Here is a 17,623-nt window from a genome sequence, read left to right as displayed (position 1 = left end):
CACACTATGCTGGGGAAAGGAGGTGAGATCTGGGGAGGAGGGAGCCACATCTGGCAGTGGAGCCCCTCAACAGTGTGGCTGCCACTGCCTTCCCTTTTGCTGCAGCTTGTTCGAGAAAGAGCCCAGGTTGGTTATGCATTTGTTTCCAGAAGGACTGCCAACTGGCCAGTAAGAAGAAAGGCATCAGGAGGTATTACACCATCATCTCTTTCTCCACAATCTGCAGCTGAATTCTGAAATGGAGCCAGCGCAAAGAGAATAAGCTCCCACAAAGTAATGGAAATTTGTCATCACCAAAGGCAGTGACAGTGAAAGCTAATTAAAATATCTATGTCTGCCTCTAGGTTTCAAAAATGGATAGCAATTGGGTGGTAAAGGGATTGGAGGAAATATACCATCAAGATTTACTTTTAACAACTATGTTCCATGTCCAGCTGGAAGTAAATGAAAACTTGGAAACCAGCATGTAGCAGGTGTATCCTCCGAGCCCTTCCAGCCTCCCCTCTTACCAGTTAACCTGCGCCTGACTCCCTGGTAGAACACTGGCAGTGAACCAGGATGAGCAGGCCTTCATCAGGTGAAATATTCTCTCATCTGGAGAACTCAGGCAGCCTGGAAAAGTACAGGTATTGACTACCACCCTAGAACTATCTTCTGTCCCCATGGCTAGAATTTAGGGAGGACTGGGCTCTTAGAAGCAAAATGCACACCCAGTGGACAGGCATGAAGACATCTGGGGAGAGAGGTCTAAGAATGCCAGGACTGTGCAGATTTGTTTAAAGGATTAAGATTGTAAGAGATTCCTCATTCCTGAGTTGACCCCTTTCTGGCTCCCCAGCCCTGCCTTCTCTGTCCCTTAGAATGCTGGACTTGGCTGTTCCTTCATGAGCGCTTCTCCCTAATATGCTCATCTGTTTAAAAGTCACCTCTATCCACTCCGCACTGCAGCAGCCTTTTCACAAGGTTCAGGCTTCTTCCTCACTTCCCTCATAGCACAGAATTCGCCGTCTGTAGGACTCACTGACGTGACTTACTCCTTTCTTACATTATTGACCATATGTACCTGGTGTGGAGTGTGTTAATCAAATGTGTAGTTGTGGTTCCAGATTTTGAATTCCTGTGGATGTAGAGGGTATTCCAGGCAGCTGAACCAGGTGGACTAGGGGAGAACAGAAAGGCCACCATAGAGCCCAACAGAACCACTGTCCATCCTCTGCCTCTGGGCCCTCTTTTGTTGGTATGATCTTCAATAGTGTAAAAAGAATTGTCACTTGTGGGGAAGATGTTACTGTTGAGCATGAGAGTGACAAGGGCCAGCTGGTGCCTCTCCCCACCTACTTGAGATTGGTCAGCATCAGCATTGGAAGGTCAGCCCTACAGGTTTCCTCAAAGAAGTCCATCGACCTGAGTCATGGCTCCAGAGCTGTGTTTATAATGGTTCTTTTCTTCTTGGGTTCCCATCATCCCTTTCACTGTTAGCTTTGCAGTAGCAGCTGTCGCCTGGCTGACTTGGATGGACACTGGGAAGGGCCTTATACTAGCTGCTGTTGTTGTGATAAAATAACCAACAACATTTACGGGAAGGGGGACCTACCTGAGCTCTTGTTTCGAATGGATGCAGTCCACTGTGGTCAGAAGGTATGGCGGCAGGAACATGTGGTTGGCCTTCATCTCATCACATCTGGGAGGAACAGGAAACAGAGAGAGGGGCATATTGGTAATCACTTGGCTTTATTCGGTCTAGGACCCTTGGCCATGAGATGGTACCACCGACATTGAGGGTGAGTCTTCTTGCCTTACTTAAATCTCTCTAGAAACACCCACAAAGACATACCCAGAGTTGTGTCACGTTGGTGATCCCAAATCCAGTCACATTGTAGATGAATATTAACTATCACAGGCCCCAGTTCACCAAACACAGAACAATATTAACAACTGATTAGCTGAAGCTCTAGACCAACTCTCCAGAGATGTCCTATATAAAAATCCAGACCACTGTCTCCATCTCCTCCTCGCCATCCCCATCCCCCTCACCCTCCCTTTAATGTGAATATGAAAAGAAGTCCTGTCAGTGTCTGCTAAGTGATCTATACAGTAGTGAATTGCTCAGTGTTCCATTATTATAGCAGAAGCAAGTAGATAACCTGGCACTTTGCTAGAGATCTATATACATTAACACATGTAAGCTATGTGGCTCCCTTTATATCTCCAAGCTACTTATGAGGCCAACACATCTCTCCTCAGTTTCGATTTGTTGAAGAGGAATCTAGAAATTGGATGGCGTTGCCCATTTGAAGGCCTTGGGCAGACCATCCCTGGTCTCCTGGCTTGCTGCCTTGTTTCAAAAATAACTTTGTCTTCCTGGCACTTCATTGATCCGTGGTTGTTGCTTCGCATTTAGAGCCCTTTATGGAATTCTCTTGCTACTCAGGAAATGTCATATTTCCTCATGAAACCAGCTTTGACACTTGTGAATTAGAAAATAAGTTTTCCTAGTGATTATAAAAATAAACCTGTAGCTGGCACGATGGTTCATCAGGGAAAGGTACTTGCTGCTAAGCTTGATGACCTGAGTTCAATCCCTAGATTCCATATGGTAGAAGGAAAGAATCAACTGCTGATTCTCAAAGCTGTTCTTACACACACACACACACACACACACACACACACACACACACAGGAATAAAAAGGAATAAAATTTTAAAGATTTTGGGATGGAGAGATGGCTCAGTGGTTAAGAGCACTGACTGCCCTTTCAGACAACACAGGTTTGACTCAGCACACATATGATGGTTAACAACTATAATTTCAGGTCCAGGAAATCTGACACCCTCTTCTGGCCTCCTCAGGCACTGCATGCATGTGGTGCACATACATACATGTAGGTGTCCACCCATACATATATATATAAAAAAAAAAAACTCAAAAAAATTTCAAGAGTTTAAAAATGAACAAGTCTTACCAAATCTCCACACCTGTCTTAGTTAGGGTTTCTCTTGCTGTGATAATACACCATTGACCAAAATCAGCTTTAGAAGAAAGGATTTATTTCATCTTATACTTCTGGGTAATAGTTCATCACTGAGGGAAGGAAGTCTGGGCAGGAACTCTAGCAGTGCATGAACCTGAAGGCAGGAGTTGAGGCAGAGGCCATGGAGGAATACTGCCCTGTGGCTTGCTCAGCCTGCTTGCTTGCTTGCTTCCTTCCTTCCTTCCTTCCTTCCTTCCTTCCCTCCCTCCCTCCCTCCCTCCCTCCCTCCTTCCTTCCTTCCTTTCTTATTTTTTGTTTCATTTTCGAGACAGGGTTTCTCTGTGTCATTTTGGTGCCTGTCCTGGATCTCACTCTGTAGACCAGGCTGGCCTTGAACTCACAAAGATCCACCTGGCTCTGCCTCCCAAGTGCTGGGATTAAAGGCATGTGCCACTGCTGCCCGGCTCAGCCTGCTTTCTTAAAGCACCTGGGACCTACCAGCCAGGAGTGGCACCCACAGTGAGCTGGACCCTCCCTCATCAATCATCAGTTGTGAAAATGTACTACAGACTTGCCCACAGGCCAATCTGATGGGGAGTTTTCTCAGTTTAGGTTCTCTCTTTCCAAAAGACTCTGGTGTGTGTCAAATTGATGTAAACATAGTCAGCACAGCATCTAAAATACAAGGAACTTTGGAATTATTAGTTTGGCCTTTTTGTGGTACCCTAGAAAGAGTGAATATATTTAGGGTGAATGTGCAGGTGCCCCTTCAGGCTCACACACTATTCTGCCACATGTGTGAAGGAGAGAACAGGTTGGGCTGGGCTGCCTGTGGGTCTGTCTGGTGTAATGCGCTGGACAGATGCTAGTACTTGCATGGAGTTTGAACCCACCTAAGTAGGTATTTGTTTTCCTGGAGTTCCGTTAGTCTGGAGTTTTGAAAGTTGCCTGGATGTGAAACTATTTCACTGACAAAGCCTGGCATCATGGTATCAGAGATCCAGTATAAGCCTTGAAGCTTCCCGTTCAGAAACATCTGGAATACGTTGAGCTTGCACCCCCCACCCCTGCTGCTGTCAAGAGTGCGCTTTGCTTTTGTGTTTGACAACACTGGGGTTGTGTCTCACAAGTGAGCTGACCTTGACCGAGGCCAGGTCTTCCCCACAGTGGCCAGCCACTGTTCCAGTGGTAAGCCCTTTCCCTGTGGGGCTTCCCTCATAAACATGAAGCAGACGGAGGGATTGTGGAAGGACGCAGGACGCATGCTTTGTGTTGGAACTGTGGTGTGAGTGACACTGTCTGAAATACAGCAAAGTGACTTTTCTTAAGATGCTTTGGCATATTCTTCATTTTCCAGACCAAGATGTTCTCCAGCGAATGAATAAAACCAGTTGGAGACAGTAAAGGGAAGGAAATTGCAAGAGCCTGAACAGAAAGAACAAAGGGGCCCTGTGCATAGAGCGAGCCTGTCAGCACAGGAACCCAGCCTGGAGTTAGGTGGAGGGGGGCATCACCCACTCAAGCTCCTCCTGACACATGCCACTTCCATGGAATACTTAGTCAGTGCTGTCTGCACCACGAGAAACACAGGGCCTTTTTGTCCTTTTTGTTGGTATTGTTGATGAGGTGTGTCTGTTTATCCTGTTAATTCACTTTTGTTCTTTTGAGAAGTACACCTTGAAATATTTTTAATAAAAAATTGACAAGCTGGGTGTGGTAGTAGGGCCTGCATATAATCTCAGTACTTGGGAGACTGAGGCAGGAGGATCCCATGTTTAGGACCAACCTGGGCTATATTGGGATGCTTTGTCTCAATGTGCCAGAAAAAAACAAAAAACAAGAAGAAAAGAGAAAACCACCCACATTCAGACAGGAAATCAAGCATAAATGATGCAGATGCATTCTCCCAATCTCCTGCCTCCATTTTTACTTTTTCTTGAAACCGTTTCCTCTTGATAATCTGTGTCGCAGGCTTTCTTGGATCACCAGCCCCCAAATCATAACACAGAGACTTACTATTAATTATGAATGCTAGGGCTTAGCTTAGGCTTGTTTCTAGCTAGCTTTCTTTTTTTTTTTTTTTAACTTAAATTAACCCATTTCTGTTAATCTATGTGCTGCCCTGAGGCTTGTTTACCTCATCTGTGTACTGTCTATCCTGCTTTCCTGCTTCCTCCATGTCTGTCTGTCCCTCGACGGGCTGGCTACAGGCTGGCCGGCCCCTGTTTTCTCTCTGCCTGCCAGCCCTGCATATTCCTTCTCTGCGTAGCTGTTGGCCTTTCAGCTTTTTATTATCAGGTGTCTTAGGCAGGCAAGGTAAAACAACAACATATCTTTACATAGTCAAACAAATGCAGCACAAACAAATGCAACATTTCTTTAGATAAACAATTATTCTGTAACATAAACAAATGCAGCATATCTCTATATAGTTAAACAAATACTCTATTCCAGAACATATCTGTACCCTGGTGCGAAAACTGTAGATCTGGTCAGAGCTTGTCAAGATGGTGGGTGGGGACAAGGAGGCCGAATCTGTTTTGATGTTTTGAATCTGAAATATTCAAAAGGCATGGAAGGAAGAAAATACTATTCCAGTAAACAGTGTAAGATGAAAATGATGTACGTGAATGTGCTAAAAATGAGGAACACTAGACGTGAAGAAGACGTGTCTTTGTTAGAGTGTGATTGCAGCTTGAGTTAATGAGCTCAGTGCTCAGTTTTGCATTTGAGAAGGAGCACTGGGTTAGGAAGGCCTGCGCTTAGGTTCTGGCTTCCCTCTGCTAGCCATGGCCTTGAGGAAGGCTCCCTCCCATCTCCTATCACTCAGGGATCACAACCCTGGATCAGGGATGTAGTTCAGAGGCAGAGTGGTTCCTAGGTTCCATCCCCAACATATCCAAACAGAAACAAAGCACCACACCCCTCTATGCAGCCAAGGGGTCATGGGCCAGGGAAGACATTTACAAGCTGTCATTCCGTGTTGTCTACACTTGCACTTCCTCCCTGGTGAGGATTTCCACCCGAAGAGATTTCTAGAGAACCTGTATCTCTCCAGAGACTAGAGGAGCACCAGAAGGGGCCACAGGCATGTCTTGGTGTCCAGCTGTGCAACCGTTCCTTTGGTCGTTTACGTGCATTGGCAGGGAGTACTCACTAAGCCTGGAGCAGCATAAGGTGTAAACAGACGGAGGGAGGAGTCATGACTGCTCTTCACACCAGAAAGGAGTCATAGGCAACACCTCAAGTTGTCACTTCCAGTGGCTGCAGCTTAGAGCTCCGCTGAAGTAGAGGAGTGTGGAGGAGGAAGGTGACCAGCATTTTCAGGGCTGCATTTCTATCTGTATAGCAGCTCAGTTGTGTTTTGTTCTGTGACCACACTGATTGTTACACCAACGCTAGACACAAACAAATGCAAAGACTATGCTCAGGTGCAGGCTGTGTGGGATTCTTTGACTGGCAGTTCATAGTTGAGGGAGGTATATCCATTGCCTGTGCCTCACTCAGCAGCTTGCCGTTTGGAAAACCTTAGCTGCTGGTTCCTGTTTTCTTGCTCAACTTGCTGCTGGATGATCTCAAAAGGGGCTAGTTGTTTAAGACCTTTCTGCTAAAAAAGAACTTATACTTAATTCTAGGTTGGTGTTATATATTTAATTTTTTATATTATATATTTTGAGCAGTATAAAAACAGGAAACTCGAGTCTTGGAGTTATTTGGCCTTAATTAAAGTCACATAGTAAGGAGACTCTTACTTGGCTACTTAAAGTCACAATGAATTCAAGCAAGTCTCTCTAGCTGTCTTCCAACCCTGGAGAAAACTTGTCTCAACCTAAGCTCATGGATACCATGGGAGTCCCATGGGTTACCATTTGACCCCCAGCCTTACAGCCGGGAGTCATCTGGCTCCAGCTGAGCCCAGTTTCCCTTCCCTAGAGAGTGCTGGGAGAGAATCCATACAGTTAGCATCTCTGGGGCCAGCACTGGAGAGTTTAAAGTTGGGGCTTGCCTTATGTCCTGCTGTGCAGGTAGTTCATCTGTAGAGAGGGTGACTGGCTGGAGTAAGCAGAGGGGAGCTGAGAAAGTCATCTGAGCTGCTGGCATTAGAGTCCATGGGCCACATTAGCCATGCTCCGGTGTTCTCAGTCAGCCTACTATCTTTATGACAGACGTGCCCTTCTGCTTAAGCTCATCCAAATTGGCTCTCCATACTGCAGTGCAGCATTCTGTCTGTTAACTAGTAGTTTTCTCTTATCTTTAGGAATATAATCTTAATATGTTAGACCCCTGTGGGTACTTGAAACTATAAATAATACCAAACTTTATATACCATGGTTTTTCCTAGACACACATATCTGTGATAAAATTTAACTTTTATAAATCAGGCAAATTAAGAAACAACAATAGCCAATAATAAGCCAGAACAATTGCTGTGTTGTAGTAAACAATTACTATATTAAGTAGGATAAGAATGGCATGACCACAATGCTGTAATACCATGCAGTGGGTCTCACCATTGAGATGGCTACTAATTGACTAACAGGAAGGTAGCATTATGTATCTGGGTGGCAGGGAGATGAGACAAGATGATTCATATCATGAGTGGGACAGAGTAGGACAGTGTGAGATTTTATCATGCTTATCACAGTGGCATATGATTTCAAACTTACTAATTATTTTTAGAATTTACTATTTTCAAACCATAATTGGGTGTGGGCACCTCAAACCCCAGCAACTGAATTGCAGATAAAGGGGCCCAGTGAATGTGGTGAGAGGCCAAGAGTCCTCGTCCTGCCTTCATCATGACACCTTCATTGTTGCATCTCTTCAGAGTGCGTGGTATGGGCTGCATGGGACAAGGCAAGGGGCACTGATGTGCCTGGGGGCAGGCTGCTGCCCAGGAAGCTGTCCCCTCTTGCATTGCTGGCCTAGGAAGCAGGAGCGGCTGTGGCCATGCCTCACTCTAGGGGAAGAAGAAGGAGAGAGATAGAGCTTGGGATAGAGGCTACCCTGGGTGGGGAGAGGCTGAAGCAATCACCAAGACAGGACAGGACCAAGACAGCTAGGAATAGCTTGAGGTTTGTTGAAAGAAGAAAAGGAAGAGGAAGATCTGGCAGAGAACGGCTGTACTCAGTTGGCTATTGGAGTTCAGAGTCCCCTGCTTGGCTGCAGAGGAGCCGGGGTAGGTTCATGCTGTACAGGCCGCTAGCAGTGTCTCAGAACCCAGCTTGAGAAGATGCTTGGATGGGTGTGTGCTACCTTTTTCGTTGGCTGGTGGCCTCCCACTCAGAGATAATTGATCATGGGTCTCAGAGAAGCCATTGTCCTTTTCACTTTGGCTCTTAGCTGTCTGGAAACCTTACGTCTCAACTGGTGTGGGAGAGTTCATAAAAATTAGTATTGGATGGTTTCCACGGTGTTTTTGTATGCATATCTGGAAAGTTCTGTGGCATTAAAGTTCTACCAGCCAAAGCACAGGGAACCCTTCAGTTAATTGTGTGAGTTTCAAGAGGCTGAGCTAACAATAGTGAAAGAAGTGAGACTTTTCGAAGTTGTTGACATTGGGAGAGAGAACAGCACTCACAGTGGTGGCCATTGTCTCGAGGCAGTCCTGACAGTGCACATTAGGTTCTACACAGATGGGTTCATTGTCTTTCGAGTACTGGGAAACATATGTGGTAATAAATGACAAATGGAGCTCAGTGGGTAGGAGTGAATGGACAGTGTGTAAGAACACTGCTGATTGGCCCCCAAGAAGCAGCCTCCATAATCCCTGGTGCTGGCACCCAGAGGATGGGGTGCTCTGCCTGGAAAGGAACAGACAAGCCCTTCATACAGAGGAAGGTTCAGAAGATATTGTCCAACACCATTCTGGCCTCAAGCTATACCCTTCTTTCATGAAGTGTTTGTTGTTGTTTGTTTGTTTGTTTGTTTGTTTCTTACCTCTCTTGTGACATAGCTCCTAGTGAAGCCTCTTGATTCATCCTTGTATTCCCAAAGCCTGTTTCATGTGGACCCTCAACTCTTCATTGCAGCAACTGCCAATTTATAGAAAACAAATAGCATGAGACACAGAAGCAAGAAAATGTAGGTGTTTTAAAAGGTGGCTGAAGTGTGAGGTTTAAGAGTTGCTTATAGCAGGGGCAGCTAGGGACTCTGCACCGACCACATTTGCCCCTGGCACTCCCCCAGCATGACATCAGTCAGTATTAACACACCTTTCATCACCCAGATTGAAAGCACCCACACTGGGAGCCTGGCACCCATGTTGCTCACATCCTTTTGTTATTTCCATTCAAGGTTTGAACTCAGAGCCTTGCACATGCTACCAAGTGCTCTTAACTTCAGACTGTATCTCTAGCCCTTTATGTCTTTTAACTTTGAAATAGGGTCTTGCTAGGTTGTCCAAACTGGCCACAAACTCTCGCTATAGACCCAGCTGGTCCTCAACTCTCCACCCTCCTGCTTTATCTTCCAGAGTAGCTGCGATTCCAGGCTCATGCACAATGCTAGCTCAGCATGAGTGACTTAAAGCACTTGCCCTGAGGTATCTTATTTTGAAGCTGCTTCCCATGGAACATCTCTTGAAGTTTCATGACTTGAAGATGACACAGGGATCTGGGTGGCAATTTCTGAGTTGTCCCTGAAGGCCTTCCTATGGAGGTCTGTTGTCATCTGAAGAAGAGAGGGTGCCTAGGCCAGAAGCTGTACCAGGTGAAGTGCTTGTAAAGGAAGCTGTTAGAAGGTGTGCAGGAGTCACTGTGCTTTTGTGGACAGACTGGGAGTGCTGTGAGAATCCAAGTCCTGGGGTTTCAGGAGCTGAGCAGGTTGAAGTTGTGATGGATTGAACGAGGGTGAGAGAGGAAAAGGCTTACACAGAACCGTTCTACACCAAGAGGAGGAGGAAGGAGGGGAGTGCCATTGACTGAGATGGGAAAACTTGAGGGGTTGGAGTGTAGAAAGAAAGCTGAAACAATCAAGACTAGTCCTACTCCATGATAACTGTTCTGCACTGTTGTTTAAAGGAATAGCCAGGCTGTTCTGAGGCATGTCAGGCAGATGGGTCAGCATAGCCAAGTACTTGAGACTAGGACTTTCATAAACAACATTATTTCTTACCTTCGGAATTCCAAGATCAGTGTGCCAGCACTTGATATCTGGTGAGGACCTTCTTGTGCCACCACACACTGGAATACAGAAGGGTGAAAGGTTAATTACATTCAGCCCTTTTGTAAGGCACCAGTCCTATTTATGAGGAGGGAGCCCTTGGGACCTATCTTCTAAAGGGCCACCTGGTAGTACCATTCCATTGACCTTGGATTTTAATACATGAATTTTGTTACTGACCTTCTGAATAGGGGCTTGGGGTATACATTTGTATCTGGGTTCAGACACTCCATTTTATCATATTCATTACACTTATGAGGCATGTTAAGTGGTGTTAAGCCATTTACCATCGTTATTTATTTATTGTCATTAGCAGAAAACAAGAAATGGGAAGCAGGAGGTAAATAATTGAATGACTTCATGAGAACAAGTGTATATGGATGTCTTTGGGTGAAGCTGTTTGTGCCTGTGAATGAGAAGAGATGCACATTGCTAGTACTGTTTTCTTTGCTGTGCTTGATTTTCTAAAGCTTTCTTTTTCTGCTTTTTAAGCACTAGCCATGCTGAGCCGTTCTGTAGCATGCTGCATTGAGTCAGAGCTTTATACCTTGTATTGTAGAAATAAGTCCTCTAAACAAAACAGTTTCATTTTTATGAGAGTGGTAGTTCCTCCTGTGAGGTTCATCATCACAGTACAGTTGGCTGTTACATCACTGCATAGGAGGAGGAGTTGATGAAGGTCATTGGACCCTCAACTGAGATTACAGCCACTCCTTCTAGACATTTGAATGCACTTCTGCATAAATTGTGTAGAGGAGTCGGAAGGGTTGCTGTGGGGGTTCCTGGAGGTTCTAGAGTATCTAGGCTAGAGGAGGTTGAGAATGACCCCTCCCTCCGTCTATGTAGCTATGGGAAGCCGTCACCCATGCTGGGTTGAGACTTTCTAGTGCAGCTGCTTTGGGCTCACCTATACTCTTGCCCGTAGCCTCTCACTCATGCTCTGTAAGTGAGCCCAGTAAACTCATTGGTTCCAAAGGGGGAACTTGGGCAGGTTAGCCTTTGGTTGGGACCTTGTAAGAAAGGGGGTACATGTTGTTTGCCTCTCCCCCAAGAGAAGGGTTTTTCTGACACCCCACAACTTTTTCTCTGGTGCTGGACTATTATCCAGACTGCTGTCCCCTTGAAAGGTGGTATTTGGAAGTTGAGAATTGACAGGGAGAAATAATTTCATTCAAGAGTCACCATCAAAGATTCAGGGTCCTTGTCTTCTTTGGTTATTACTCATAGTCATTTTTGGTGCCAGTGAATGGTGATGCCATAGTGATCTATGATTTTAGTTATCTTGGATTTGGGGTTTTAAGAGGAAATTCTTCTTTTTCCATCTTCTAAAGTAGGCTCTCCCTCAGGGACTGCTGACTCATTCTGACTCATGTCTTTCATACTTTCTCTCCCACTGCTTGTGTGTGGAGAGAGTGACATGGTAAAGGCTCGGGCCCATTTGCAGAGTAGGGTCAGCAATAGGGCTGGGCTGGGCAGAAGAGCCTCACTTATATTTGGGCTTTTTGTTTGTTGGTTGGTTGGTTGGTTGGTTTTTTTTATTTAAATACCTTTCACATGCATGAGATTTTTGAGAAGATGCACCCTGTCTGTAGTACTCCCTGTCCCCTTTTGTTCAACCTTTTTTATGAGCCTATGTTTAGAAAAATGCTAGTCTTAAGATGGACCAGAACCATTCTAGTGCCTCCCCTTCCTTCAGCTTCAGCTCCAGCCCACAGCCTCCCAGAGCTCACTAAGATATAAGGGGCCCCTGAGTCTCTTCTCAGCTTGAGGCTCCTTCGTTCCAGCAAGGAGAAGGGAAGGCAGGCGTTTCCCAAGACTTTCTTTAGAAACTCCTGAGCCGCCTGCCATGTCTCAGATTCCATTCACTCCCTCAGAGAACCCTGATGCACCCCTTGTCCACCTGCTGTCACCGCCCCTGCCCTCCTGGGTGTCAGATGTCTGTGGTGTAGACCTCTCTTCAAGGACCTTTGCTGGCCTGTCCGAAGGGGTCTGTCCACTATGGAGTGGGGAAGGACGCAGACTCATCAGCTGTTGCTTGCTTTCTTCCAGCTCCTTAAGCCCCTCCCCCATTCTCAGTCCTCCTGGACTGAAGTGCGTTTCCCTCCTCTAATGAACTCCAGTCTTCAAATAGAACTGGGAGCAGCATTGGGGGCATCGGGAATTTAGGAATCCTTGGTGAATTGTCTGAAATTAATGAGACCAAGAAGGGAAATCAAGTTCAGCTGTACAAATTGCCTTGCGTTCTGGACCTTGATGATTTAAACTGTATATTATAATTAAATGCCTGCAAATAGAATGAGAAGTAGCTGCTAAAGTCTTTTGACCTGAAAGTTCCTCTGACCAATGAACTAGTATAAAATTAGGATGTAAATACTCCTTTTGGAGGATTGCAATCTTCAGAGAACTTACAGTGCATGTGACACAAACCACCTTCCTCAGAGTCAGGTAGACAGGTGGAGTGGGCAGGACACAGGTAAGAGATGGTGGATTGTCCGCCACCCTGGAGCAAGATGTCAGGGCTTAGGTGGGCTATTTGTGAGGTGACACATCTCTGCTGTCCCAAGGGAAGGGCTCACTGGCCCCTTCACTATTAGGCAGAGAGAAAGGCAGCGAGCGAGGCATGGGATACTGAGCTTACACTCAGTCAAAGAGACAACAGCTCACCCCACGTAGGAAGTCATAGCCAGTATTTAATGCAGCCTTTTAAACATGCTCAGGCGGCAGTATGGAACATGGGAAACAGTTCCCTGTAACCACTCCTACCTGGTGGCTATCTTGTTACAGCCTTCACAGGCTATGGCTGGTCTCTGTAAGTTGTTGTAACTAGAGAGCAGCTGGTGCAAAACTGGTAGCATTTGCTCTGCTGTCCCTGTTACCACCATTAAAAGAATTAAGTGTACGTCTTACTGAGGCACAAAACCTGCTCACATACTGCTCAGTGGGTTGTCACTCGGAACCTGCACCCCAGCCAAGAAACAGAACCTTCTCGGAGCCCAGGAGTCACTCCCACCTCTGTAGCTGACACCCACCCCTGCACCATATCCTCCTTTTGACATCACAGCACAGACTCTGGCCCCTGCTTGCACTTGACCAGAGGACTGCCCGTGTTGGGCTCTGTATGCTTGGCCTTCCCTGTGAGTCATCTGTTTTGCTCTGTCCATTTTACAGATGATGAACATTTCTATTGTCTCTAGAATCCCACTGTTAATGACTGTCGCTGCTCTCAACATTCTCCATGGGGTGTGTGTGTGTGTGCGCGCTCACGCACGTACATACGAAAAATTCCATACATGCATTGCTGTTAGCAGTTGCACCCTAAATTGTATCCGAGCGGTGGATGGGTCACCAGTTAGTCCTATGTGCAGCTTGGTAGGTAGGGATGGTCAGCTGTCTAGAGTAGTTACACTGCTCCTACTCCACCACAGCACTGCTCCAATTGCTCTACATCCTTGCCAGCTCTTGGCTTTGCCTGTCTATCCTTGTAGCCTCATAGCTTCACTTTATATTATGTGTGACTTCTGGATTTATTAGAATAATTTTAGTATCTCATGATGTTCCAGAACATATTGTAGCTGAGCACTTAGATTACTTCTAGTCTTCGTTATTTACAGTAAGCAGCTTTGTGAATGAGTCTTTTCTATCTTTCAGATGCTTGGCAAGAATTTTTTTGTTTACAAAATTTATAAATTCTAAAATTATAGTATTACTCTACAATGTTATCCACAACATAGAAGGGCTCCAGGCCTTCCAGCAGTGTATATTTTGGAAGAATAGAGGGGCATCTCTTGGAGAATTAATTTAGGTGGAATAGGTGGATTTAGTGTTACTGGAATTTGACAGTTTTTCCAAATATTTACCATGCATACTCCTCTCTCATGGGTTCCTCCCCTTTATGCCTACATCACTGATGACTTTTGTTTATTCCTGCAGCAGTTATTATAGAATTTTAGTAGTTGGTCTAGTTTGATTTCTGTTGTTATGAACACACATCGACAACTTAGAGAAGAAAAGGTTCGTTTGGTTTACAGTTCAAAGGTCATCACATTAGAGGGTGGGGTGTGGAGAGTCAAATTAGAAGCTCAAGCAACCTGTTGATTGCACCACATCAGCAGGCAAGAGCCGAGAGAAACAAATACGTCCATGGTCAATGATTGCTTTCTCAGCTAGCTTTCTTCAGTCTTGTGCAGCTCAGGCAGGGCCTAGCCAGTGGGAGGTGGCAGAGATGGGACTGCCCACAGTGGGCTGGGTCAGTTAGCCATCAGGACAGTCTCCCACAAAGTTGTTCACAGGCCACCCTGATCGAGATAATTCCTCAACTGAGACTCTCTTCCCAGGCGATTCTAGGTTGTGACAAGTTAAGACCAGCCATTGAGGTAGTCTCGGTGCTTTCTAAGTTTCCATATTTGCCTTGCAAATGTTTTGATTTGTGTGTCATTTGATGAGAGCAGACCAGTGAGTAACTTCTCCCTTCTAGCAATGTCTAGAGTGGCTCTCCAGCCAGGCCATAGCCCCACTGGCTGAGGCTCATAGGCCAGAGGTCTTTGTGTACTCCAGTGGGAAAGTTAGGAGCCCAGCCTGCAGAAGAACATGAGTCAGTCCAAGGCCTGAATGCACTGCCCAACTGTTCTCTGATTCTCACTCTTAGGAGACTGTGACCTGGGCCCTGAGACCTGCTGTAACAGTTCATAGCAGCTCTGGCCTGAGTGTTCTATTCTGCAGGAAGGTACCTGCTCACCATGCAGTGGGGGCAATGTGGGAGCCCAGTGGAGTGCACTGAGGCCTCTTCTACTACTATGTATTTGGCTCTCATTGTAGTTCTGAGAGACACCAGAGAGCAGAGCCTCAGAACCACACTGCAGCTCCTCCTGGAGTCAGTCTGAGCTTTGTGAGTGGGCAAGCCAGGACCCAACACTCTGCGTTTCTCTAAACCACACTTCCCTCTTGGATCTTCAGGGCAGACCCACACTCCACTGACGGATAACCCTTGGAGTGGAAGGAAATGTGCATTTTTCTTTCTCATCCTTCTGAGTGAAAAGTTAGATAGGAATAACTGTTGACTTCTCACCTTTCTGGATGTCATGCTCTCAAGGATTTCATCTTTGGTGTGCTCATCAAGTTATACTTTTCTATCCTAGATGATGGATTTGGATGTCCTTCTATGAAGCAATGCCACGTGGTCCAAAAGCAAACATGTCTGGTAAGTCACGTGTTGAATTGACTGAGTAGTAGCCCAAGTCTTTGGGTGTGTAGATGTAGACAGAAGATTGTGTGTTTGGGCATATGGATATCTTTGAGAGGGTGTCCTTCACAAGGTTAATAGCTCTGTTGGTTATCCTAACTTGTGAAGGCTAGTTCCTTCTAGAACCAGCAGGGATTGGAATGCATGCGGCTGGACAAACCTGAAGTTCCCTTCTTGCTGTTTAACCTACTTCTGAGAGCATAGTGGAAGCTCTGTGCTGAACCAGGGCGGCCTCATTCTGACTCAGTTACAGTGGCATTCTGTCACAGCCTCTTCCGTCCCCAGTGCCTTACTCTTTGGTTAAATGTAGGCTTGACACTATGGAAAAGTTCTGAGACCAAGACACACCAGAACTTGGGTAGCTGAAGGAAGGGAAAGTCAAGGTAGAGCTTCAAGTTTTGTCTTCCCATGCTCTGCCTCGAAGGTGGGCAGTGCCTCTGGGCAGCAGAGATCTTCACATGGTCTTTGTCATAGCAGAGGTTGTGCTGTGGGAGTTGATAGATGATTGTAGAGATTCTATGAGACTTGCCAATAGGATGCTAGAGAGCAGCAAGAAAGCCATAAAAGCCTTATTTTATGATTACAGTTAGGCCATCATGTAATGTGGCCCATTTTGGTGGAAGGGGATCCTGTGGGTCCACAGAACAGAGGGTTGGGGAGGAGGAAGAGAGTAGAAGGTAAGAGACATTACGGAGCAGTTCTACACATGTCATGAGAACTGGGTTCAGCCTCTTGCCACAGCTCCCGTTCTCTTGGCGTAGGAACACAATTTCTCCATCGTCATGCTCCTGACTCCTATCTGTGTTTGCCCCTGTGTCCCAGGGCTGCTGCCGTCTTAGGAATCCAGGGCCTGGAGACAGCTCTTCCTTAAGGAATCAGGAGAGGTGTGACCCAGGAACAAGAAGCATATCCTCACCAATGACATCATGACAGCAAGAGAGCACAGCCCTCGCCATGGTGCCAGGGCCCGTGCGATGCAGCGGGCTTCCACCATCGACGTGGCAGCCGACATGGTGGGCCTCTCTCTGGCAGGTGAGCCTCAGGCCTATGCTAGGCATCTGGTTAGGAACTTGAAGGACTTGGGCTCCATGCTGTAACACTGTTAGAAGGGCCAGGGACAGCTGGTGACTAAGCCATTGGGAGAGGGTGTCCTGGTGTGGTAGTCTTCTGGTTGGAGTCGGACTCGGAAGGTGGGGACAGCTAGAGCCCTGGGAACTGGTCTTGTGAGACTGATCAGCATTCCTTTGCCAGCTTGGGTGAGCACCCTGGGCTTGCCTCCCAGTAGGCAAAATGGAAAGGGGGCTGAGATTTCTTCAGAATCTCTAAAGTAAACTGTTTCAAAGATGATTTATAGAAATCATCTACTGTAATATTTTGGGGTGGGCTAGAATGTTAGTGTTTCTTGTTTCTATTTTTGTGCAGAACAAATGCAAGCTAAATTCTGGGGAAGGTTTGTTTTCGGTGACTTTGTCATTTCTCTTCTACCAGGAAATATCCAAGACCCAGACGAGCCCATTTTAGAATTCAGCTTAGGTAGGTACCTCTCTCTTGGTTTTTGTTAGTTAGTCTGTCTCTGAGAACCACTGAGTGCTTCTGAGTGCCGTCACCACTGCTGACATGTTTCTGAGGAGACAGAGCATCTCAGAGGCTGCTTCTCCTAACTGACCATCCTCCTGTGGCTAAGCCACTTGCTGGTGGAGATTTGAGTTGTGTCTAGCGGAGACTATTATGAATAAAGTTGCAGTCAATGCTTGGGTGCCAATACTGTTGGGGGGGGTAAATGTTCATGCTTTAATGAGTTATTTGGAAGGCTGTGTGGTGCTGAGTTTGTGTACAGAGCAGGCTAAGTGAGCTCCAGTGCAGTGACCGCAGGGCTAGGCACACTGTTTCACATCTGGTACAGGAGTCACTTGTCTCTTTGGAGGGAGTGGATGGTTACTTTCTACAGGGGAAGTGTCACCTGAGTGGAGGCGTATGCCTGGCAGAGTGAAAATGAGGGCCAGGGCAGAGGATGGAAGAAGCTTGCAAGAGTTTGGCCTCGGGTTCCCTTTACCTATAGGGGTGGTGGGGTGGAAATGTTCTCAACGGTGGGAGTGGCTACGTGGGCATAGGAACTTCTAAAACTCATTGAGCTGTGCACTTTAAATGGGTGTGTGCTGTAAGAAGTGCATACCTCAAAAGTGCTTTAGAGGAAAACAGAAGTCAAAGACTACCAGCCCCATGTGGTAGGTCTACAGCAGGAACCAAAA

At 46.3% G+C, this 17,623-nt stretch overlaps 1 protein-coding gene across 5 annotated transcripts in view; it reads left to right on the top strand.

The window, feature by feature from the left end:
* The window catches only part of Inpp4a (inositol polyphosphate-4-phosphatase type I A), a 122,938-nt gene that overhangs the window by 50,588 nt on the left and 54,727 nt on the right, over nt 1–17,623 (top strand). For all 5 annotated transcript variants that reach the window (XM_059282456.1, XM_059282453.1, XM_059282457.1 and 2 more), the window contains exons 2-4: nt 15,271–15,332; nt 16,197–16,406; nt 16,863–16,907. In XM_059282456.1, the coding sequence (XP_059138439.1) occupies nt 16,301–16,406; nt 16,863–16,907 (151 nt within the window). In that variant the 5' untranslated portion in view covers nt 15,271–15,332; nt 16,197–16,300. The remainder of the gene's footprint in view (nt 1–15,270; nt 15,333–16,196; nt 16,407–16,862; nt 16,908–17,623) is intronic.

Source organism: Peromyscus eremicus, chromosome 16_21 (assembly GCF_949786415.1).
Source record: "Peromyscus eremicus chromosome 16_21, PerEre_H2_v1, whole genome shotgun sequence".
Taxonomy (NCBI): Eukaryota; Metazoa; Chordata; class Mammalia; order Rodentia; family Cricetidae; genus Peromyscus; species Peromyscus eremicus.
Note: the sequence above shows the minus strand (reverse complement) of the source record. Positions and strands in the feature narration are given on the sequence as shown.